Source organism: Lissotriton helveticus, chromosome 11 (genome assembly GCF_964261635.1).
Source record: "Lissotriton helveticus chromosome 11, aLisHel1.1, whole genome shotgun sequence".
Lineage (NCBI taxonomy): Eukaryota > Metazoa > Chordata > Amphibia > Caudata > Salamandridae > Lissotriton > Lissotriton helveticus.
Genome location: NC_136072.1, coordinates 467,573,132 through 467,599,415, shown reverse-complemented (window position 1 = coordinate 467,599,415; position 26,284 = coordinate 467,573,132). Strand labels below are relative to the sequence as shown.

The 26,284-nt window shown below is 42.9% G+C and overlaps 1 protein-coding gene across 1 annotated transcript in view; it reads right to left on the bottom strand.

Moving 5' to 3' along the window:
- Positions 1–11,449: 11,449 nt before the first annotated feature.
- Positions 11,450–26,284, bottom strand: part of PROC (protein C, inactivator of coagulation factors Va and VIIIa) — a 269,683-nt gene continuing 254,848 nt past the window's right edge. The window contains exon 10 of the mRNA XM_078666037.1: positions 11,450–12,342. Within this exon, the coding sequence (XP_078522163.1) occupies positions 11,768–12,342 (575 nt within the window). The 3' untranslated portion in view covers positions 11,450–11,767. The remainder of the gene's footprint in view (positions 12,343–26,284) is intronic.

Genomic DNA, 26,284 nt, shown 5'->3' with positions numbered 1-26,284 from the left:
ATTTTAGTTCAGAAAAAAGTGCACAGCTGCTGACACAGCATCTCGGTGGCAATGAGGCCTTTTCATGTTCCTGGACAGACTAATTCAGTACCTTGACCAAGACTTGCGCCGCCCCACTAAATACTTATGAAGCCTATGGTATCTTCCACTGTTCTCTGATGTCATCCTGATGACAGCTGATAAGCTCCTCATTATGACGTGTCCCTCATGGGGAAGCCTGGTAACCAGGTGACTGCTGCATTGAAGAGTCGGGCTCCGGCCAGGTAAGGATCGCTGCTGGAGCTGGAGACTTCATGGGCAGACCAGGCTCCAGAAATGAGGAGCACATTGACGTGGAGGGTATGGGGGGCTAAGGTGAGTCAATAAACCAAACCAAACAACCTGAAACCCGAACAGATAGCAAAACCGAAAACTGACTTGAAACCACCATTTCCCCTTACACTTGAAATCGCCATCCCCACCCAGGCGTCAGTATCCTCCCACCCAAAACTAACCGTAAATGTATCCTTCAGTCCAATTTTCATTCTTTCGGAATTCCACTTTCTTCTTCCAATCTCTAACACCTTCAGTATCATATTCCGACTTCTCAGAGCTTCATATCATCCATTTTCCCACACTAGGTCCCAAAAATCATCCCGTTTTCTACTCGTTTTCCACTCCATACTCCATTCTTTTTCTCCAGACCTAGCCCCTCTTCTAATCCCACCTACTTCTTCCCTCTACTTTTCCTTTTCTAATTCTGTTCACCTTCCTTCGCCACTCTGTTGCCTCCCGTCTCCTGCTTGCTCTATTGTGCTCCCCTCCTTCCTCCCCCTCCTCCCCCTTCGGCTAACTTTTAATGCAGCTTGACATCCTTTCTTTTCGTCTACCCCTTTACTCCATCCTTCTTGTTCCTCCCATCTTTCCATCTCCATCGACCTCGTCCCATTTCACTCTCCCTACCCGCGCCCCATTCCATAGTCTTTTCTTGTTCCTTCTCTCCCTTTCGACTGGCCCAACTGTCTCCTCTAATTTCTGCCATTCTCCCTTCTCTTTTCTTCTATTTGCTCCTTTTATTTATCTTTCCCTCTCACCTCTGCTTCCCACCCTCCCAAACCTACACACCTCCAATGTTCCATCCCATTTTCCTCCTTCCTGGCCCTCTATTCATTGCTTTGTCTCCCTGTGCTAAACCCTTTCTAGAAACATTCCACACTCCATCCACTTCCATTCCTCACCTCCCTTTTTTCCTGTTCTCACTTCCCATCCACATCATCTTTTGCCCCACACTCTGTCGATACTACCCTACACTCTTTCCCCTCCAACTGCCCCAACCTTTTTTAACCTCACCCCATCGCTAATATTTTTTTCTCTGTCTGTTCCTATTACATGCATATCCTTTGCAATCACCTCTCTCCTTTTCCTATCAATCTCTCTCTTTATTCATTCCTCGATTTCAGTCTCTTGTCCCTCTTCTGCTCTCTGCTCCTCCCATTTTCCTCTGCTTTTTCTTACTTCTTCCCTCCCACTCTCACCCTTTCATTTGCTCCCCTCTATTCCATTTCTATTGCGCTGTCATGCCTTATGTTTCTCATTCCATCTCTCAGATTCCCTCCCAACCTCTCTCCCTTCCCCATGCATTTTTAAATCTTCATCCCTCTTCCATTTCCTGTATGCTTTTTCTTTCCCACTGCACTCCTTCTCTTCTCTGCTCTCCCATTCCGTTCCTTTCCACAGCCAGTTGATTCTACTCCTTCCCTTGCATGCATACTCCTCCATCCGCCCATCCCGCCAACTCTTCCTTCTCTCCATTTGCCCCATCCCTCATGCTTACCCATACATTCTTCTTTCACCTTCCTTTGCTACCTCTGTTATCTTATCTTTCTCATCCTCCTATCCGTCTGTTGCCCTTCCTTGTGTTCCAGCCTGTTTTCTGTACTCCACTTTCCCTCCCATATTCTCTACCTTTTATATGTGTCTCTTTCCTAGTCCTTCACCTATTCTCTTCCCTTTCCCTCCCCTCATTTTTCTTCATTTTATCTTCTCCTGTCCTTCCCCTTATGCATGTCCTGTACCCTCTCTAACCTAACCTTTCCCTCCACATCTTCCTCTTAACTTCTTCCTTTCCCACATCTCCCATCCCACCTCTGTTACCCTCATCTAATTTCTTTACTGTGCTTTTGCTACTATCCTTAGCTTGTCATATGGTCACATTAGGCCCAAGTAGGTACACCACCATTTTACATGCTCACGTTTTAAAATCGCCTTCTTTTCTTAAACACTGACATTTGATACACATTTTGCAGCAGCGGTGCGTCCATTGGGGCGTAGGGGCGTAGCCCCACTAAGCCTGGTGGACGCACCTGCGGCTGCGACAAGAGCACCTAAAAATAAAATGAAGCACAGCGCTTCGGAATCGGGACAGACCAGCTGTAATCGGAAGTGCGCAGGGGGTGGGCCTGGCCTGGTAACCTAGGTAACACAACAACATTCAATAACAAACACACCGGCTGCGAGTTGGACTCTGCGCATGAGGCATTCAGGGCATAAACTTGCCCGCGCATGCGCGTTACCGGCAATTTGACCAGCACGGACCGAAGGGGCCAGGGGGTGCGTCTTTAGCCTGGCCCCGTTGATTTAGAAGGCGCCAGGGCGAGGAGTCTGTGGGCCCCCCTAGCCAATCCTGGCGCTTATGCAGCGGCAGGATTGGCTGGTCCGCGCACTATCATCATGGCCAATCACTGTGACTTCAGCATGTGAAGCCATTCAGTGATTGGCCATGGCCATTCCGATTCGGGGTCCGTGAGCGGTGCGCGCCCTGAATGCACAATAACTTTTAAAATCCTTTACATTGGGTTACACTTCCCATATTGGCAAACATTAACGAGTGCTGTCTAATTATTTACCCTTCCATTCTGTCCTCGATGCTTTGACGGACTCCTCTTGCCTGTGGCTTCAGGCAGCAGTTTTGTCTGTTCATTTACCATGTCAATGGTATATTTATGCTTTTACATCTATTTTGGCTATTGTTTATTGGTAATTTCCACGCTTTGTGTATCTTTTGTGCCCTTTTGCTGAGACTTGTCTCGGTCACGTCCAGACATGAACCGTCATCTGTCGGAAATGCACATTTGCACTGGAGCGGTCTCTTACTCTCTGACTGCTCCCCTTTTTGCCCTCTGATCTTCTCTCCCACCACCCATCCTTGACTAGTGCTGTCTCCTCTCGATGTATCTCTCGATCCCCATCTCTCGTCCTATTATTCTCATTTTCTCTCCATCCACCTTTGTCACGAGCAAACTTTCTCTTTGTGACCCTTACAAGAAAAGAATCCTCGTTTTCAATTACTCAAGCTGTCTGTTTGCCAAATCAAAGCCCCACACTTAAAATCTTGGTTTCACCTACTCCACCCCATGCTCTGCAGCCACCTGTTTCCAGCTCAGAGAAGGGGCGAGAAAGAAGAAACGTCAGCGAAAATCCTACCATGCACAACATCGGTCCTGCAATTACAGAAAGAGTACCTTTCATATTGCACGCACAGTGTTATTTAATTAATGCCGAATTGTAAAACAATTGATAAATTGGGACTAATTGAAGGAGATGATTGGCTCTCATGCTTCACTTTTATCTCCCTTGAACCATGCAGGTGAAGTGTAGTGACGTTGTGAGGGTGCAACAGGCCTCAATGCTAGCAATGCAAAAAAGAGTCCCTCTACCTCCCGCTAAGTGGTAAAAAAGAAAGCGATAGTCGGGGGGGGGGTCACCCGTGCCTCTGCACCTCCTCCATTAATGACAGTTGTGCCCCAGTCTGACTGAGTGATAGGGGTAACTGGCACAGCCTACCGACCCACTTGTGTTATGGCGTGTATTACTTACTTTACAAGAACCGCAAAGGGTCTTTGGATGGAAATTCAAAGTATTGCATTTTTCTTAATTAAGGCGGGATTGTAGCTCTGAACAATGCTCATGACGGGCAAGAGCATCACAGAGTATACAGTATTCCACATGTGGGCAGAGGACAACCACCCCCCCTCTTTCCCCGCCTACATTGCACCTTCCCTTGCAGGAGTGTTGTAGTATCAGGTCATGACGTCCACAAGGGAAGTTTTAGTAGTGCCAGTTTGTGTGAGTCCCTTAAGAACGAGAACTGTGCACAAATGCATCAGTGTGACAAATGCAGCATGTCTAGGCTCTAATTTGAAGACCGTTCCCTGACAAAGAGGTCTCCGCGCCCCAAAGTTACCAACATATAGGTAGAATATACATTTTATTTGAACTTAGCCAAACGGAAGGTGTCGCGTGCCACTGAAGTGTTCCACTCGCCTTCTTTGTGCCGCGTCATCTGATCCAACCCGTTTAGTGCGGTGACCTAGTATGGCCGCTTCTGATTGCCACTTAATCTGACAGCTGCTTTGACAGTCAAGTTAGGTTGCAACCACCGCCTTTATCCCAAACCTCGTATGAGGCAGACGAGAACATGTACTGTATATAAAACATATCTAACACACAGGAAAGAATTATTGTTTGACGGCTGCATGTTTCAATGCAGTGGAGCTGTCCATGGGTGACTGTGCTCCTGACCAATGGCGTTAACAATTCTTCCATACTATCCACCTTTCCTACTTTTCACATTCCCTTCCACGATCCTTTCCTTCTTTATTTTATTTGTTCTTTCTTTTTTCTTTCCTTCTTCCTTTCATCCTCCATCCCTTCGATTCTCATCCACTGTTTCCTTGTCTTCTTATCCCTCCTCCCCCCTATTTTTCCTTTCCTTATGTCCTTACATTCCTAATCCTTACTTGTTTTAATCATTCCTTCAAATCATCCCTTCTCCCTTCCTTCCCCCCCTATGCTCCCTCCGTCCCTCCGATTCCTTTTGTCTCTTGAAATTTCCCTGTTTCTCTTCCCTCCATCCTTCCTGCTTTTCTCTGTTCCTCTTTTCCTTGCTTGATTTGTTTATAATTCTTTTCACATCGACGGCTCGCTCTATACCATTCAATCTCTGACGTTGCTCCTCTCTGGCTGTGTAAGCTCGAGGAACCATGGAAAAGTTCAACATTAATTCAGTCATTAGTCTCTAGAAAAACGTTTCTGGTAGCAATGACTGTTTTAATCGTATGTACGACTTTTTAATCACCAGGCGTGCTTTACTTTTAATTACTAAATTGGTAATTTAATTGGTATCACTTCTCAGGAATCCAAAGAGATGGGGCTGCGCCAGCTCCTCTAAACGTGCAGCTAACACAGTCAGAAACATGGCTGCATTTCATAGTCCGGCAGATGTTGTGCTTCTTAGCATCTTACATGCCTATCAAAGTTCTGAGCTGAGATTTCCATGAGTCTTATAGTCTGAATTCAGCACCTGAGCATAATAGGGCGGAATGTATGAAGCTCTGTGGTTATACTGAATAAGCAGCTACCTATGTTATGCCATCTATTAATGTAATAACTGCACTTTCACAATTGCTTTATTAACCTTCCTGCTTTCTCAAATTTGCTTGAAAATGCACGATTTTTCTTCTTTTTTTCAAAATTTTCTTGGGGGGGGTTATCCCCCCAAACCCCCCTTTGGGGTTCGGGCTCGCTCGCTACGCTCGCTCGCTACGGTGCTGGATCACAATCACTTTCCGCCCCACCACTTTCAAATCTCACCCACCGCCCCTGAAGCCCACACAGCCCACACAGCCCTCACAGCCCACACAGCCCTCACAGCCCACACAACCAGCATATCGACGTGGTTATAAAACAGTTGCAAAATAGAAATTATGCATAGATAAAATACTATATAAATATATCAAAATGACATTGACTCCACATTATCAGGCTAGAACACGTTGAATCATTATTTGCCCATGATATACTTTTATGTTTCGTGGCGGAATTTGGCGAAAGCAATGACAATTTTTTCAAAAAACGAGAAACATGACAAAAGTATCGCTAACGCCCCACAAGCTCAATCAACTACACACCTGAAAAACACAGAAACTAAATAATGGGTTCATCTACATAGCGCATTCCAAAAATTCTAAATACTTCTGCGTGCAACAATTACATTGGCCTAAAACATTAATTAAAATGCACGGACCTAGCGAAATTCCCACGTAGTACCTAGCCGTACTATTAATGTAACATTCACTGCTTGAACTTCACAAACCTTACAATGAATTACATAAAAGTGACATCGTATCCGTTTGACAGATTCTGTAAACAACGGCCCCTGCCGGGATTTACCGAGTGAATCTGACCCGGAAGGAAACACGTCCCCGCCGCCGTTGAAACTCACCGAGCAGAGCGGCTTTTTTTTTTACAAAACACACAAACAACACTGTAAAATAAAGTTAAGTAGGCAGAAAGTGAGTACTTCCCGGAGTGTCTGCACTTACCCTGGGATGTAGTGCGGGTCTGGGGTCATCAGCGTGGGGCTGATCTTGGGGGCAAACTCGGTGGCCATGCTGCTGGATGTGGAACACACATCCACCCCCCCACCCAAACACACATCAACCCCCCCACCCAAACACACATCCACCCCCCCACCCCCACCCAAACATACATCCACCCCCCCCAAACACACATCCACCCCCCCACATACATACATCCCCCCTCCCAAACACACATCCACCCCCACCCCCCACATTGCATTTTATTTTCCTTAGGCATGGCAGAGTCAATATATTTCGACACTGGAGTACCTCCTTCACACACTTTCCAGTTATAGTTGACACATATCTGTAAATCAGCAGCGACTAAGAGAAGCAGCCCTTGGTGTCAGCTGGAGATTTCAAAGCTGACTTGTCCAAAACTATTCTGAACTAACCCTTACTAACTTGCACCCCAAGGGCAGTGTCAGTGGGCTGAAAATGCCGCTTTCATTTGATCTTAAAATGATTTAGGAGTTTGACTTCTAAGGAGTGAAAGCCAGAATTGTGTAGAATATTAGAGCATGCCTGCGCCTTACACAAAAGTGTCTTTAAGACCGGGTTCTCGCCTTGCACGCCTGTTAAACCACAGTTCCTCGAGGATGCGGCCACAGCTTCAGTGTGCCCCCTGATGTCGAGGCATGCCCTGGACCAACAGATGGCCATATCAAAAACGGCAGATGAGGACATCCGACTGCCTGAGCGAACCTGTGAGGCTAGTACAGGCTGTGAAGACAGCTCAGACTTTTTAACAGCGTTTCAAAAACCCATCGGCTCCAGACATTAATCACACCTCCGGGCTGTGAAGCGCCAGCGTTGAGGCTGCGCTAAAACCCACCAACCCTAAACAGCAGCCACCACTTAAAGGCGCCTATTTGCAGCGTTTAACACGAGTGACCCTGCTAGCCTTAGAAATGTCTTCAGTACAGACAGTGTAAAAATATGTTGTTTTTTAGGCCGTGTTTATCGAGCACTCATCCCCCAATTACCAATGCCTTTTTCTGAGGCAATTTTGAAGGAACAGCACTCTCGCTCTCCTTGTCTATTCAAAGGATGCACATTGAGCCATTCGGTCAAATAAGGCTTTACTCCTGAGATGTAAGATCATGGCCCATTTTCCTTTCTTCCTGCACCTCAACTGCCTCGAAATATAACTTCACTCTTTCCAACAAGTTTATTTACTTGGGCACTTGCACAGAGGGAGCTCCCTTTATTACTAAAGGTTCTATTGCAGGAATGCTGGCCATGATAGAGGCGGCACTTGGGTTCTTATTTTGGAGCAAGAGATGCAACTGTTTAATGCAAAGCTGGCACTGGTGAGCTGGTGTAGGATGGTCTGGGGACTCCACCTATGCTACCACTGCCCATGAACATGTGGGTTTGTGTTGTGGGCGATCCATCTTGTTCATTCCTGCAGTTGTAGTACTTATCCTGGTGCGCAGCCTTAATATTACCCATAAACCTGGCTAGGCGAGCAGTGTTGATGCAATCTATGTCTGAGGCCTGTAGTGGCCGCTTGTTGAATGTCACTCACGTTCCTCTGGCAAAGATGAAAGGCTTTCGCATGTGATGATAAACGGCCCTTTCATGTGGGTGCAAGCAAACGTGCAGTGCTGCAGCCGGATGGAAGCCACCCGATTCCCCTTCAGGATGCACATGGCAGCACAGGTAACCAGGAAGTGGGGCCATCGGCAGGTCAGAGAACGCGACTTAACATGCTCCAGCAGACTGCTAGGCTCTCATGGCATCACGTTCTCAAGGAGGAAGCATGCAGCCGCCGCACACCGGCGTTCAACACTGAGGGCACGGCGTGAGCAAAAGGCGCAACACACCCTCGGCAACAATATTATGTTGGTCGCTCAGGAGCGCCGGCAGACGCAGTATATCTGAGCACTTACCCTCCGATGTAGTGCGGGTCTGGCTGGGGTCATCAGCGTGGGGCTGATCTTGGGGGCAAACTCTGTGGCCATGCTGCTCCTCTCCCCTCTCTCTGCAGAGTGCCTCCACTGATTTGCTAGCCAATCCTGGCGCTGCAGCGCCAGGATTGGCTGGTCCAGTGCAGGCCAATTAGTGATTGGCCTGCACTGGACCAGCCAATCCTGGCGCTGCATGTAGCGCCAGGATTGGCTAGCAAGGCACATGGACTGCTCGCCCTTGGGAAGCCTTTAGAACCCGCCCGGCTGAAGCCTCACCCCCGGCCTCTTCTCTATGCCTAAGGGCATCAGCGCATGCGCGGGCAAGTCGCCGCATGGTGATATCATGCGCACAGTGCTGGCCTGCTGCAGACTGTCACTCAAGCAGCTGCAGCAGGCCAGCAGCCCCGCCCCCCCCCACCCCTGCGCACTCCGAGTCCGACCGCATAGAGACACTCAGTGCGCTGTTATATTTAATGTATTTGCTTTAGTCGGAAACCACGGTGCGTCCAGGGCTTGCTTAGTGGGGCTACGCCCCTACGCCCCAATTGACGCACCGCTACTGTAACTGACCTCTACCAGTGCTCCACAATCTACAGCATAATGCTCTGTTAATTACACGGTTTGCCTTTACAAAGCTTTTCACCCCCTTACCCATTTTGACATGTAGGGTACTATAGTTTTACAGCACTAGGATCCTTGACGAGCACTGCTGATGGTCCTATATACTTATGTGTCAAACATCCTGCATTTACATAGAACCCTTAACACAACTCTGGCTAAGCACCTCAACAAGGACATTTTCAACGTCCTGTCGATACAACTTTTAGCTCTTCTGTCATAGCTCTGCCGTAGCTCAGTGGCAAACTGCACTTTGCAGTATGTTTAGTAGTACTATATTAGAAGTACCTATGTACTACAAAATGCTTTTCACACACCTAAGTGCAGAGAGACCTTTGCCTCTCCTATCATTCTATTGAGACTTCCCTGCTCTGGTTTCAGAGAACTCCACACCCGCAGATTTGTTTCAATAGTAAATGTTGGACAACCCGGGGGGAGCGACAGGAAAATGGGAAATACTATCAAATGCAAGGAAATTAGGGATGGATAAGAAGGGGTTTAGGGAGGGACAGGCAAATACAGACACCCACCCAATCTATACTTTGAAAGTTACTGCAGCCTAAAACATAGCCACTCACAAGTACTGCAAAACACTTCCATACAAAATAATCGAGGCAAAGACTTTAAATAACTCCCTCAAGCGAATATTGTTAAATAGGAAATAATATTTTCAATTTTAAATTGCATATACATTTTTTAGGTGCTAAATGTTATATTCACTATATTTTTTTACATTAAATTAAAAACATTTTTCAAATAATTTAACCTTTCAAAGTTTTAATAAAAATGTAAATTAAATATTTAATTAAACTTATATAATGTACTACATAGTAAATAAACAAATGACAATAAGGGTGTTTTCCCCCAATAATAATTATTAATTTAATTAATATATTATATTTATGTAATTAGTTGTTAAACATTTTACTTGATGAGTTAATGTGCAGTAAGAATTATTTTTTTCGTCCTAGGTAATAATAATTGTTTTAGGTAATTTTATGTTTTTACTTTATGTTAAAATATTTTTTCTATACATTACCATAGGGAGATCTTTGCCCCTTTAGTAGAGACCTCTTATGTGCGATAAGTTACTAATAGTATTTTTACACTTGCAAATTCTGTTTTAGCAGGCTTCACCTCATTTCAAATGAGGGAGACTTGTAGTTTTTCATGTAGTTGTAGATTTACACTCAGAAATGGTTGATAGCAATAAAGTGTAAAGTTACTATTATGAGCAGTAGTAAGCCTACATGTGAGTAAATCTATATGTTTAAATTTGCTTTTTTGAATAGACCCCTCAGACTTTACACTACTGACAACCTTTCATAGCCTTGTCAATGCATCTTATTCCTAGCATTCCCTACCAGGTGCAGCCTGAGAAGCCTGGAGCGGTTTGCACACCGATCAAGAGCTGAGCAGAGTTACCCGAGAAGCCAGTCTTTTTTCACAAAGTGACTGGCATTGAGAAGCTGGAGCACGAAATGAATCCTGGCAGGGGCACAAACACTGTCTTATGCCCAATCTCTTCCTACCATACTCTCATTTTCTCTCTTCAAAAGCAACAGAACAGAACAACGGAGAGCAATCGAGAAGTGGAGGCTTAGGGTCCGATAACGAGTCTGATTTGCCAGACTCTTGTGGGTGCGGCGGTCCAGCCACCGCTGCACCGTCGGTCAAACCATCTCATTAAGAGTTGGGCGGTCGGACCAACCTGGGACTGCTGCCAGGGAACTGCCATTCCCTGGAGGTGGTGTGGCGGTTCAGAGGCTCCAACATGCTTGGTGGGACCGCTGCAGTTTCGGCAAGCATATTACGAATTTCCTCACTGCTGGCGGTGACATGGAGGTTCCTCCTCCATGTCAACCCTGGCGGAGAGGAAACAAAGGAGTCCCCCTCTGCTTGTACATGCACACCGGGGGCATAACATGTGCACAACAGTTCCTGCACAGCATTGACTTTTCAGCCCATGCCAAGCAGGAACCTTGTGAGGCGTTCCCATTGTGGTGCCTTTTTCAAAGGCACTGCAGCCTTTGAAAGAGGCACTGCTCTGGGTTACGCCACTCCGCCCGCCCACCAGACAGCAAATACCTTGTAATTGGGTAGGTGACCATGAGTCTCCGCAGTGCTGGGGCGTGGCAGTAGACTATCACCTGCCCTCACACCGCTGAAACTTGTGATTTGCCCCTTAGTGTTTTTCATTATAATTCAAAGGTTTCACTGTATGTGCAAAACATTTCAGATCCAAAAAGACAGCTCTAGGTGCCACGAGCCTGTACCACTAGCTCTAGACTATCTCTAATCTGCGGGGAAAAGCTAATATTATTGCCCTAAGAGTGGCATAAGCAGTTGGTAAAGGCACTGTAGTTGACCCCCCAGAGTCAACACTGCTACAAAGTCATACTCTTGGCAAACTGTACGCTTTGTAAATGGCAATAACATCAGACAAGATGATGAATTTATAGGACTGATCTTCAAATTAAAGAAATCGCCCACATTTTCACAAATCACACAAATAACATGTGCACTCCACAGGTTTATGCCTTTATTATTTGTTTGCATTTGACTACATTTGATCAGTAACTCGTCTTGAATGTTCTAATTTTTTATTTGTTTTTGTTTTTCAGAAGAGACAAAGCTTGGAGGGATCTGACGAAGTCCAACACTTTTTACACAGGTTTGTGGTATTTAAATCACAGTTTTGTGCAGGAGAAGAAAACAGGTCACAACACGAAAGATTTAATCATCTCCCCTGTGGTTATCCATTAAATATTCTACACTTCATCCTGACAAATTCTTCTACTATACTATTGGTAACCAATAGTAGACCTCCTCCCAGCCTCAAGGCTGCAGCTTGGGTGGAGTCTCTTTTGCCTGCAGATGCTCATTTATCCATTCCAGAAACTTACTGACTTTGGTATAAACTCCAAAGCTATCCAGTCTCCCACAGCCCTCTCCCCAGCTCACAAGCCCCACCAGGAACCAAGTGTCCCGGAACTTTGTGACCATCGGACCTCCGCTGTCCCCTTTGCAGGAATCCTGCTTATCTCCCAGTTTCCCAGCACATATCATGCTGTCAGAAAGGGCACTATGCATAGCCTGCATGCATTCATTGCGTGGGGCCACAGGGATCTCAATGTAGTTTAGCACAGATGAGCGGTTCATGGCTGTCTCATCCTGGTTCCCCCAGCCCGTCACCATCATTTCTCTGCCATCGGCCATCAGCTCCTTCTCAGCCAACTCCTTGCTGGGCAGACAGATGGGCAGCACAAACTTGTTGAAGCTAGCAGGCTTAGTCAGATGGAGAAGGGCAATGTCATTATTAGAGTCCACTTTGCTGTAGTTTTTGTGGCTGATGACCTGGTCAACTGGAATTTGTTGCTCTGTATTTTCCATCCACCGACGATCGTATTCACCTAAAGAAAGAACAAGACAATGATTGGAAATCTCTCTACCGATGCTAAATTCATCACACAAGACCAGCCAGACAGAGCCATGGATCAATGCAATGCACTGAAAGTGCAACTCTGCACAATATTATCACTAGGCAATATACCCAAAGTGATTTGTTAAGAAACCACTACCAATCCCAAACCTCTGTCATCCCATCTTCATTACAGATATGTTTCAGTGTTTATGTCTGAGCTATGTAATGACTGGAGTGGCACTGACGGCTGATTGCAAGGTACATTGCGTTTGAAGATCCTCATTGGAAAATGACTATGTATCTCCTCCAAGAAAAAAGGAGATGAAAATGTTCATACTGCGACAGATTTCTCAATAAGGGGCGCAGGATCCACTGGTGATTGACTGGCTGACTGTAAGTGCACTGTGTGGAATTTCCCAATAATTGGGGACTTGACAGCAGGTCTAAAAAGTTAGAGAGGCACTGCTTGCAGCGGAGCAGTTTGGGGCCACTGGCCTGTCAAGCTGGCTTGTGCATTAAAGAAAGAGGGTTTACACAAACTACCCACACAGTACAAAACAATCAACAAGGTTACTCCTGGGAGGAGCTCTATAATGCTAAACAATAACAAATCACCTACAATTAAACTACAAGTACACAACAGTGAAGAACCCAAAAAAAATGAATAAGGAGGGTACATAAAGTATTTCCAGCAAAACAGACAAACCTATTTCACACATATGTTTACACAAATATATGATAAAAAAACTACATTAAAATATGTTCATTAATCGCGTAAAACAAGTTAAAGATGAAATGCCATTGGTGGGTCCCAATGACAGCAACCTAAGTCACAAAAGGACGAGGCACAATTGATTTTGAAAATGTTGTTGACCAAACAGCGTTAAAATGTCGACTTCTCAGTCCCTTCAGTTGTTTAACAGGACCGTCATGAGGTCTGTGTAAGCCAAGCACACTATTTAATAAAGGAGATATCACAATGTATCGCAATAATCGAGCGAATCAATTGATATATGTTAAATACTGTACATTTTCAAAAACGAGTCAAGGGTACGCAGAGCACTAAAGAGAGCCTGGTATAATAACCAAGATGTATCTTGTGAAGCAAAATGAAAGTTCCTTTGTCAAGGCCTATGTGTGTAACAACATGTGGCCCGGTCACGTGGCACTCCATAATGCTGAAAAACATGACCGCCCGGCAACCCACCACCTCCCGGACCTGGTGGCATGGGTAGGTCAAGAAGCTAAAACCCCAACATACATGGGAGTTTAAGCCTGATGTGTTGAAACCGGGTACTGTACAAGCCTGGATACTTGGCACATTTAGGTAGATCCAGTTCACCACAGGTATACTGACAGACAAGACACTTTTTCTACTTTGCTTTTGTTGAACCTTCTTAGTTTTTATAGTGTAGATAGTGTTCGATCTCATGGTCCTGAAGAGTTGAGAGTTAATTGACACTAACGCGAGAAACATGTTGACCAATATTTTCACAAACTGACACAAAAGTGGGAGACATTACACTCCAATGAGTGCCGGTTTCACTGTTTTTAACTAGGGCAGGAGACCTCCAGAATAAAATTAATCCAGTACAGGTACTCCCAGCCCTATTTTTAACCCACTATTCCATGTACACCTTTCTGGCCCCACACCCGCACTTCACCATATGGCTGTTGGAGAAACGATCTCCGTTAAAGTGCCCTTCTTTGAGGTGAGCCCGTTGGGTATTGCACCGCCGACCCAATGAGGAGCAGCCCATATGATAAAGCATGACACCTGAAAGGGTGTGTGAGGGCCTGAAAATCCAACAAATGGATGCCCAACTGTAGATCTCTTTGAGACTCGGTTGTATCGAGTCTTTGTTTGACCCCCCCCCCCAAACTCTCCCTTATTTGAGGAACAGATAGACATATATTTAAAAGACATTGGCACCTTTTCAACTCTGGAGATTTTTACATTGCAGAACCTTTTTTGCCTTTAAGAGGCCCCCTAATATTTGTGATAAACTGGTTAAGGCATATTCTGAACCTAAAAATCTTTCCCTTGAGGCAGATTACTGGAGGCAAGACAAGAGAGTGGGACACTTAAATGTGGCAACTGCTCTGCAATTAAAGCATCTGGAATATTTCAAGCTTTTCTTCAAGCTACTTCCAAAATGTGGGATACTGCGTTGATTGCTCTTGTGGGCTCCATTATATTTGTCAGATCCCACAAGAGGTGAGGGTTTGGATATTAGCACTATCAGTCTCAAATCTGAAATAAGACGATTGAGCCACTGGTTGAATACTTTGTGAAAAAAGAACAGAGAAATGGATATGTTATGGTACGTTAATGATGTGGTAAAACCCTCAACACATAGGATAAATGTGAACAAAGTACTCGCATTGAAAGAAAACCAATGGATTTGGAAATTGAATACTGTGCAGTGTGGTTTAAATTTAGCTGTGGAATGGTACACCTTAGCAATTCCTTGATTACCTTTATGTCGAATAAGGCATATTACTTCAAACCTTTTTTCGACGTCTTGCGAAATACTTTTCCATTAGTCTCCAATTTACAGTCTTTGACTACCTAATTTTTCGTTATTGGTATATTTGGTGATCTATATGTATCTTCAACTAGGAGTACATATCAGTATAGTGCTATTTTGAAATCAGTACTTGGACTTGTGTGAAGCATCGGCGTTTTTTTAGTATCACAGCTTTAGTGTTTTTAGTCATCAGTGCATATCATGAAAGTAATAAATCGATTTTCAATAACTGGGCATTCCGTACTGTATTTATCATAATGCACTGTTATTTGCTTACTTTTCTTAAACATGCGATTCACATACTTTGTCGGATCCATGTCTTATTTTTTCATAAAATGAGGTGTCACAGTGTGACTTCTTTTCTATATTTAATAAACACTGTCATATGTTTGTTTCCCTTTGTAGAGATCTAGGTCCCTTTATACTTCAATATGGTGTGCAGTTTAACCTTGTACTCAGTGGCGGCCGGCACGGATCTAGAGTGGTGTGCGAGGGGGTTAAGGAATGTAAAAAAAGAATACACTTACCTCCTCGCCGATCTCTCCCACGTCACCTCTCCTCTGTTGCCCGAATAGGAAGCAGCCAGGCACCCCTGAGCCAATCACAACACTACAATGCAGCATTGTGATGTTTTCCCCTAAGTCAAACACAACGCTGCAATGCAGCATTGTTATTGGTCTGAGCGCTGTAGTTCGGCGCTCAGACGGGGACTGGGGTCTGGGCATGTTCTCCACCCAGGCAGTAATGCAGCCTGGGTGGAGAACATGCTACGTGCGCATGACTGGCCAGCTCAAGACAGCCGGCCAAAGCATCATGCGCACTTCAGCCTTCCCACCACTGCTCCCCTGCTCTGTGAGCAGAGCAGCCCGTCCTGCTCCCATGCTGCAGCAGCAGGAACAAATCAAATGATAATAACATCAAGTTATTATCATTTTATTTTTCCTTTCCTACCCTTTTGCAATGCAGTGGGGCAACCCACTTCTTGTTCAGAAGCTAGTGGTTCAGTGTCTTACTAAAATGCGCACAAGCCATTCATTTGCAGGCAGCACCCAACAGTAGCTTTTGGTCTGGAAGCACAGGTGGTTCGCTTTTTTTAAGGTCTCGACTGCAGACAGCGCATGCACTATCTCGATGAGACATGATGTATCTGCTTTGTTGGCTTCAGCCCGCTCATAGGCATTCCATTTGCTGGCTCCATCATCATTCTCCTATTCTTTCTTCACATTTGTCCACGGCATGCATTTGTCATGCCTCTTCCTGCGTTTACCCCTCCCCGAGAGCAGGGACCAAGTACACTATCACTCCATTATCCCTCATTTTATGACTGTTTCAGGAATTTCTTTTTTCTAGGTTTACCAGCCTTCCTCAGGAGCACCGGCCTTTTCATTCGCTCTAAGCTCTGTTTTTTTTATCCCCAAATTGTACACAGTTGATGCTGCCCTCACCCATGTATCTTTGGTCACCGTTCTCATGTATCCACTACACTGGGCTTTGTCCATACCCTCAGCTTAAAGATTTCCCTCTCAGCCTGTGATGGTGCCTCAGTAACTACCCATGACCCTGCTCACCATCACGCAGGAGGGCGTCCATGTCTCATCCCACGATCCCCACAAGACACAGTATGCCCTCCCACTTCTAGGTCCTCTCCTATTATTGTTCCCACCTACCCCTCTGATGGAGCAAGGACTTGTATAAAAGAGACTTGTTCAGAAGCAATCCTCTCATATAATCCCGTAACAAAGTATTAACGATGTATGTTATACTAATATACACCACATTTCATATATTTTTAGAATAGAGGAAGCTTGCCTATGTGTTATACTATCAAGTAACCCAAATAGAGGAAGCTTACCTATGTGTTATACTAACAAGTAACCCAAGTGTGATTAAAGATGGCTGCTAATGCGGGAAATTGTATTGCGCATGAGTCAGCTGCATGACGTATTTACGCTTGGAGGGCAAATTCTGCTTCTGCGCAATAGCATCTAATATGGCAACTTGAAAACTCACGTGCTAAGCATCTGCTTTGCTGAAACTAAATCGAGTAATATACTAAATGCTACTGCATGAAGTCTTTATAAATAAATGGGGTTAGAGTAGAGATAGGTGGTATAGAGTGAAGCCATTTTATTTTGAATGTAATACTTATTCTTTTGACCTCTCTATTAGTTCATATTTGGGCCTCTGAAGGATGCTAAAGTCTGACACCCACATGGCTCCTTCCGCATGCACATAGATGACAACTCAGAAACAGTGAGGTCAAGTTTTGAAACTCGTCCAAGGACGTTCTCAGTATATGTCCTCGGAACCAGCTAAACATCCTGAAGATTCAATGGACAACTGTGAAATGTATACATTGTTGTTGATATAATTTGCAAATACGGGTGGGAAATAAAGCCTGGGAGAACAAATTAATGGGCGGGAACTTAAAACAATGAATTAAAGAAAATTATTAAAACTTAGCATGGTGTGATGATCATCCCCTCAGCTCATCCAATCAGAAATAGGAGTTTCAGAAAGTTGAAATATTTAGGGGTGGTTTATGGCATTAAGAGACTATAATTGGGGTAGTTAGTTAGATTAGTTAAAGCAGTCGCAGCAAGAATACTGAGAACCAAGATGCTGTCCGATTCGAATATCCGAAGAAGCAGACTTAGCATTTCAAAGCAAATTAGAATTAGAAGAAGATCGCGGAAGAATCGAGGTGGTAATAGAATTAGAAGAAGATCACAGAAGAATCGAGGAGGAATTTAGTATCAGAGAGGGGTGAGACGCAGGCGTCGAATCGAGAAAAGGTCATCTATCCTGTCCTGAAGTAACTGTCACTTGAATTTTCTAAGGGGCCCATTAACTCTTGGTCAGAGGGGTCTTATTTTCACACCATCCTAGGTAAATATAACTCTGTGTTTTGAGTCAATGTACTTCTCTTTCTATCCTCTTATTCCTGAGGCACTTGTAGTTGAGAATTCTCATTTAACAGAATACTAAAATTGAAATAATTATCTTACTTCCTGGGATATGATGGAGTTATCACTGTAATTTGTTTTGCGCATATGATTAATTGGATAAACATTTAAAACTTTCCAGAGTCTGTTATTATTTAATAAATAATAGGGTAAATGAACTTAGGTCATATCATCAATTACTTCTCAACTAAAATAGATTCATTGATATAAGTGAGGGCTTCAGATCAGTAATAGATTAGAGAATTGATAAACAAATGAATCTACAAATTTAGCCCTGTAAAATTGACCCCCAGAGGTGTTCACCAGCCTATATGGGTGAGTGTGTTTATGGGCCCAGATGAGTATATAGTGATAGATGTTCTCAGGTTGGTAGCCCGCTGGATCACCTCCCTCCTGGTCTCTGCAGCCCACCCTCCTCCTTGTTGAACAGTGCCTAGCAAGGGATACTGAGCCCGGCTCATGGATGTTATGGTATATAGCCACTCATTAGGTCAGTGCTGCAACTGCACCGGCTCGAGGGTGAGCTTGAGTAGTAGGCCACTCACCTCTGAGAGTCTGCGCTGAAGCAGGGCCGCACCAAGAGAGACCTGGCCGGGCAATGATGAGCCAGCCGGGGGACGGGCACCAGTGCAAGCAAAGGCAGACTTTGCACAACTGTCAGTGACGCACTTTCATCACCATCGGACTAAGCCTTACTATTGGGGGCCGTCTTGTGACGGGCTTGGCTTCATAGCAAACCTACACGAACTGACATCAAAGGCTAGTATCTCTTTTTCAGTTTAAAAGCTTTATTTGAATAATAAACCATGCAAATAACCAATGATACAATAAACTGCATTACAAGATGAAAACTATATCAGACGAATGGGTAATATAGAAGAGAAGAGAAAGCTATTTTCCGATTCTTAAGGGAAAGGAGGGAAAAAGGAGGGAAGAAGGGGGAACAAGGGAGAACAAGGGGGAACAAGGGGGATGAGAGGAGGGTAAAAGTTCCAAAAATTGACGAAATTAGAAATTGCATCTTACAACGGAATAAGAGAAAATATGCTAATCAAACTAATACATACAGTAATTCAAGAACAATAAGTAGAGGTAAAGAACAAGGAATAATAGACATTGAAGGAGGTTAAAACTTTTCAGCATGTACACGAGAATTATCTGTTAATACTAAGTGATCTAAATAAGTAGTTAGAGGTAACCAAAAAAGATCTCTGTTGACCAATGGTTTACAGGAGGAGGCAAAAGCAATATCAAGTCGGTGTATATGACATAGGCTGTTCCATCAGTGTTGGATGGAGAGTTTCATGAGTGTTTTCCAATTTAGAGTGATGTGCTGGACAGCTAGCTAAAGCAAGCATAAGGTCAAAGAGACCATTTTCGTGAGGAAGAAGGTCTAAAGAGTCGAAGAGACTTCCAGAAAAAAGAAGGGGGATGGAATAAGGGATAGAAATATTGAATAAGTGGGAGATATAGGACCAAACTTTCTTCCAGAAAGTAATGACCGAGAAAGAGAGAACGGTTCGAGTTAGTGGCGATAGAAGTGGGAGTAAAATAGGGTCTATGATAGAGGAAGAACGCAGATTGAGTAAGAGAAGCAGAGCAAGAGATTTTGAGAGAACAGGACCAACAGTCCCAGAAAATGATAGACCCTGGTCATATTCCCATGAAAGTTCCAACGTAGTTTTAGCATGATCTGGATTAGGAGCTAAGAAGTATTTATATATAGGAGTAGCTTTAGGTAGCAAGTGAAGAATCTTAAGAAGAGGATTAGAAACAGGGGGAAGAGATGAGGACAGGAGAGAGTAAGAAATATCTGAAGGAAGGAACAGGGACATTAAAAAGTGATCTGAAATTGGGGAAATATACAAGAAGAAAGACCATCAAAAAGGTCTATGACCCAGATTATGCTTTGTGATCTCCAAGAGTACCAAAAGATAGTTCTGCCATTAATAGTAATAAGAGAGTTGTAACAAATAGGAGAGTCTAGAAAGGATTCTCTAGAGACAAGTTTGAGATGTATTAAAGGTTTCAATAGAGAACAAGTGTGATTAAACAAGGGAAGGGAGGTAAGAGGAGATTCAGCAGAAAAGGCTAACATTTATTTTAAAGAGAAGGGTAATGCAAGGGTGTGCTCAATGGAGAGCCAGAGGGGAGTGAAGGGGGAAAGGTCAGATAAGAGCCACTTTGAGGTCTGACAAAGACAAAATGATTTATGATACAAGCGAAAATTAGGGAAATGTACACCTCCATTAGATTTTGTCCTACAAAGAAAAGAGAGAGAGATTCTGGGTTTTTTATTTTGCCAAAGGAATTTAGAGAGACAAGAATCAATGTGTTTAAAATAACAGGCGGGAATGTGTACAGGAAGCATAGAAAGAGTGTAAATCAAAATAGGGGTAATCATCATTTTAATAGAGTCCAACCCACCCCACCATGAAAGAAAGAGAGGATTCCAAGAGGAAAATAATTTGTCAATCTGAGAGAGGATCATATTCATGTATAATTTAATAGAAAAAGCAAAAGAGCTGGAGAACCAAATACCTAGGCATTTTATTTTAGAACTGTTCCAAGCAAACCCAATAGAAGAAAAGTAATGTGAAAGACAAAATTTGGTAAGAGGGAGGATTTCTGTTTTATCAGAATTGATTTTATATCCAGAGACTAGGGAAACGGAGGTAAATTCATGTAATAAGGGGGGGAGGGGTAGAAGTTTCAGGGTCAGAAATGAAAAGAAGAATGTCATCTGTGTAATTAGGGATTTTTAAATGCTGGTCACCATATAAAAAGCCAGAAATGGAGAGATTATTACAAATAGAGGATAGGAAAGGTTCAAGAGCAAGGACAAAAAGAAGAGGAGAGAGGGGACAACCTTGACGGACTCCGCGTTGTAGGTGAAAGTATGATGAAATACCTCAGTTAACTAGTACTGAAGCTCTGGGGGCAGAATATAATAAAGATATCAGAGAAATAAATTTGGGGCTAAAACCATGTCACTTCAAAGATGCAAATAAAAAGGACCAATCTACTCTATCGAATGCTTTTTCAGCATCGACAGAAATGGCTGCTAAGGAGGTAGAGAGGAAAGGAACTTTGTTTAAAACATTAAGAAAAAGACTTGAATTATCTGAGGTCAATATGCCTTTAACAAAACCACATTGCTCCTTACCAACTAAATGAGGTAAAAGAGGATCTAAACGTAAGGCAAGTGTGTTGGCAAAAAGCTTATATTCAACATTAACTAGGGAAATCGGTCTATAGTTTTTGCAAAACTTAGGGTCTTGTCCCTCTTTATGGATAAGACAAATTGTGGCCTCCTGAAAAGTACCTTCTGTTTTACCGGAGAGAAAAAAGGAGTGAAAAAGATTTAAGACATTAGGAAGAAGTAACTTAGAAAAGTGCTAATAAAATTCAACTGAAAAACCATCTGGGCCACGAGTTTTCCCTTTCTTTAAGGCGGTTAAAGCAGAAGATAGCTCCTTAAGGAAGAGGTCAACCTCAAGGTCAGAGAGATTAAGATGCGAGTTGGATGGGGATGGTAATTTATCAAGATAGGACTGAATGAGAGAATTAGAGGGAGGAGAGTCTGGAGTGTAAAGATCCTTATAGAACATTTTAAATTAATTAAGAATATCTTGATCCTTGTGTAAAAGGGAACTGTTTGAAGAGTAAATAAAGTCAATCAGCGTACGATCTTTACGGGATTTAAGGTAATTTGCTAAAAGTTTACCAACTTTATTACGGCCTCCGTAGCAATGAGCACTACTACGGAGAAGAATGGAGGAAGCATTATCAGTCGAAGTTTTATTGAATGCCAATTTAACGCAAATCAGAGCTGGTAAAATATTGACACCTGATGAAGTAAGTTCTAAAGCTTTGATGTGGGCCAAAGTAGCTATATGTTGCTGAAGAAAACGTTTTTTTTTAAAAACAAGATCTATAATGAAACCTCTTGTAGTGGGGTTAAAGGAGTCCCAAAAGATGTAGGGGGAAGAGTTAGGGTCATTATTAAGTTACAAAAAATCATCAGCGAAGGTATTGAAAGAAGAGGAGAAAAAAGGGTCAAGTAAAAGAGAGTTGTTGAAAAGCCAGCGGGAGGACCTGGGATGTGGTGGATGTAAGTCAAGATCAGTTATGATTGGGGCATGATCAGAGATAACGGTAAGTTCAATAGAGGAGGATAACAAGTTTTGAGATAAAGATTGAGAGAGAAAAATATAGTCTAGGCAAGAGAGGGAATTGTGAGGAGGAGAAAAGAAAGCAAAGTCAAGAGAGTCGGGATGGGTGAGTCTCCAAGAGTCAAAAAGATGTGTTTATGAGATTTATGAGGAGTGAAACGTGACTGTGATTGGTGTTCTAGAAAAGGGCCCACAACTTCATTACAGTCACCTCCTAAAATAAAATAACCATCTCTAAATTGGATACATTTTTGTGTGATCAAGGGCCAGAAAGAACAATCAGGATGAGTAGGACCATGAACGTTAAAAACAGTCAAAGAAACAGCTTAGCTAACAACCATCTACCCTCCGTATCAATTTCTTGGGAAATAATTTTACAATTCAGTCTCTTGTGACATAGAATTATAACACCATTTTTCTTGTTAGAAGTGGGAGAGAATAAAACTGATCCCACCCAACCTCTCTTCAATTTTATTGCCTCAGTTTCTGTTAGATGAGTCTCTTGGAGGAGGAACAAGTCAGGATTATAAGAGGCAAGATGTGATAAAATGTTCTGTCTCTTAGGATTAATGAAACCTTTCACATTCAAAGCAATAACTCTGAATTTAAAAAAGTTTAACATAGATAAAGAACAAAATCAAAAACAAACAGGCAATACTAATGAAGATGCTAAGAATATTACAATCAAACTGGCAAGTCATATATGAGCACAATATTAGAGAAAAGGAGGAGAACAGGGGGAGGAAGGAGAGAAGGAAGGGCTGGAAAAAGAAAAAAAGAGTAAAAAAGATAGTAAAAGAAAACAGTACATGACAACCATTAAATGCAATATAGGAATACCAATTGAGAAAACAAGGGGGATGACGACTGTGATACGTACCTGTCAAGGGGAGACAAACGAGGAGTGGCGACACAAGGGAGAAGACGGCACAACCAACCAGGGAGGGGCATCGCATCGGGAAACATATGTAATAAACAGGGAAATAGAGAACATATTAAAACAGATAAAAAACCAGCTAAAGTGTAAAAGGAGAAGAGTCAAAAAGAAGAGAGAAGAATATAGTAGTACAGTAGAATATAGATATCAACATTAACCTGTGGTAAGAAAAAAAGTTGTTAATCAAATCAAGCAAGATAATTCCTGTAATAAAGAATAGTGGAGGAAGAGAATGTGGAAGGAAGTGAACAAGAGATTTCCATCGACGAAGGGGAGCAGGAATGGATGTATTTTTCTCAGTTCTGCCGGTTCCTCAAAAGTAGAAGTTTTGTTAAGGTAGGTAACCTTGAAAAAACATGGATAAAACAATCCATAACGAGCTCCAAGCGATCATAAAGCTGGGCGAAGTTCAAAGAATTATTTTCTGCCGTTTAGCTGTTGCTGGGGAGACATCTTGAGAAAGAAACAGCTTGAGCCTGACCAGACTAATTGTTTTTTATGTTTAGCCACATTTAAAACCAGAAGCAAGTCTGTGAATTTCAAAAATAGAAAGATTACACCTCTTGGTTTGGAGAGAGCAAATGACGAGGAAAGACGAGGACCCAATCTGTGGGCTCTTTGGATGCTTAGATTTGTAGACGCAGGAAGATCCAGAAGTTTTATAAGAAAGTTGTTGAAAAAGCGGCTGGATCATATCCCTCCAAATTTTAAGGAAGGCCATATAAACGCAAGTTATTATGCCTATGTCTATTTTCCAAATCTTCTGCCAATCTCTTCAACGATATGACCTCCCTCTTCAGAGTGACCAGTTTTGTATAAACATGTTGTAGGTCGTCAACTTGCTGTTCCACCGTGGAAATGCGAGAATCCATAGAGGCCCATTTAGCGTCCATAGTTTGCAAACGAGAATTGGTCTCCTCGATATAGGGACACAGAGCACAGATTTCCTCAAACATTATGTCTAAAGACATCGAAGAAACAGTCTTTGGAGGAGAGGGAGGGTCCTGCTTGTGACGTTTGTTGGCAGGAGCTGGGACCTGCGACTTAGTAGAAGTGGGCAACGAAGACGTTGACCTTGCAGACCCAGAATGCGCCATAACGTTAGTAACTTGAGTTGAGGAGATAGAATGAGGAGAGAGCAACTTTTGAGAAGGAGGCATAGATCTTCTGTGCGTAAGCAATAGCTTCTTATTCCTACCCATAAAGCAGGGGAGGAGAAAATTACGTGGGAAGGAAAGAAATAGTAATAAACTAGCATTCAATTCACAGTATATAAAACGAGCACCTAACGCAGCTACAGAGGATTGCAAAGCCGGGCAAAATAAAATTAAAGAATAAAGAGTCCCAATATGTGCATTGCATCTGGAGAGAAGAGGAAACAAAGTCTCTCAGGAAGAATCACAAAATGGCAGCAGCTACGGGGCTGAAACAATGAAGATAGGCATTACTTCAAAAGGGTTCAAAAGCAGGCTTGAAAGTCACATAATTCCACTCAGGGACACTTCTGCTGCATATATCTGCCCGTTTCGCCGTTCTAAGGAGATTAAAAGTCGTAGAAATCAGCGCGACATTCCCGCCATCACACGGAGCTCCCAGGCTAGGCAGCCATCTTGTTTGGTGCCACGCGTGCTCCCGCAAAGGCCAGTATTTTTTTGTATCATCATCTTAAGGCTAGGCAAATTGTTATGATTAACAAGCGGAAACCTAATGTTCACCAACTGAGGATTGACTGATTCCAACATGGCCTCAGAAGACACCGATATTGGCACATGCCCGCTGTTCAGTATAGAGGTGGCGGTGTTCAAACTTTCATGTCCAGTCATCCCTGCAAAATAGTCTTACCCAAAATTATTCGTTTTTTCATTTGTGATGTGATGCATACATCGTTCAAGCCATATCGCCTCAAAGGATTATAGGCACGGACTGATATCAGTAATGTTTTCAAGTTATCAAAATCAAGACGTGCATGTAATACAAGCCAACATTTTTGGTGTTATTTCCATATTTGCAGTGTGGGTGTGTTTTACATCTTAATACCTTAAGCATTTACAACACCTGCAAATCACAATGTTTTCTCATCAATGCACACATCCGCTCATTAAAAAGTCTCTGTCTCTGCAACCATGGGTGGTGTGTTCAGGGACTCTGGCCCCGCCCGTATCCACCAAGCAGCATTATATGTCCGTGCTTAGCACTGAATAAGCTCTTCGCTGCCTGTTTGTTAACAATGCGTCAAAGTTTACTATGTCAGTACTTTCAACAGAAGAGCCCTGCAAGCAAATATAAAGCTCATCTCATTCTGCAAATCAGAAACTTGGCTCAACAATGCACACATCCGAAATAAAAACTCTGCTGTGCAAAAGCAATGCTCCTTTCTCCGTCTCTGTAATTAGGCTCTTCTATTGTCGCAACTGATTGGCTATGTCAATGCTTGTGTTGCGAGTTCCTGGTGAGTACGGGTTTCAATCGATGTTCACTATTTAACTTACTTGCTAGTCGTGTGTAATGAGAAACTTGATTTCTATTTGTTTTTCTCTGTATGTTAAAATTAACCAGCTTGAGACTTAGATTTTTACTTTTTCAAGATCAAAATTGCTGCTTATATTTATGCCTCTCACTGGTCAAAAGTGGATTAAAATTGATGCCTTTTCTTTTAACACAAAGGAAGGGATTTTAATGACCACTTGAGAGCTGTTAATTTAGATTTGCTTGCATAATGAGACAATTTATTGAATTTATTTTCAGACAAAAAATAATGATGTGCTGTAGTGACTGCAAAATCTGTTTAAGATAATAAGTAACATTGTAGACCCTTACTATTTGACTCTAGTGTAATGGCGACTTCAAACCTGTAAGATTCATACTTTGAATCTAAAGGGAGTCATTTTCCGAAATATGCTAAACTGTGTTTACATTCTTTGCACCATTTGATGAATTTAATTAAAAAAAAAAAACTTCTCTTAGTGTTGCTCTTGCCAGTGAGGTCACGGATTAAAGGTGCATTTTTCATTATTTTGCTGTAGATACATGTAGCTCTTTTTAATAAACGTTGCAGCAGATGAGTCTATTTTCTATGTTCTAGATGTGGTCATGCTTGCAGTTATATGGAATAATGTTGCATAACTTATTGGCTAATTTTAATGGTCTCCTAGCAGAATGTCCTCAGTTCAGAAGTTTTTCTATTTTTACTGTTAGGGTGTATGAGATTCGGTACTTATATACCCATTCTGTCTTTTGAAATAGGGAGACTTCAAAGAAAGGTGTTTGTTGTGCATAAGACCCTGCTCTTCGTGGCCCTGGTTCCAGACACACTACAGGGAGG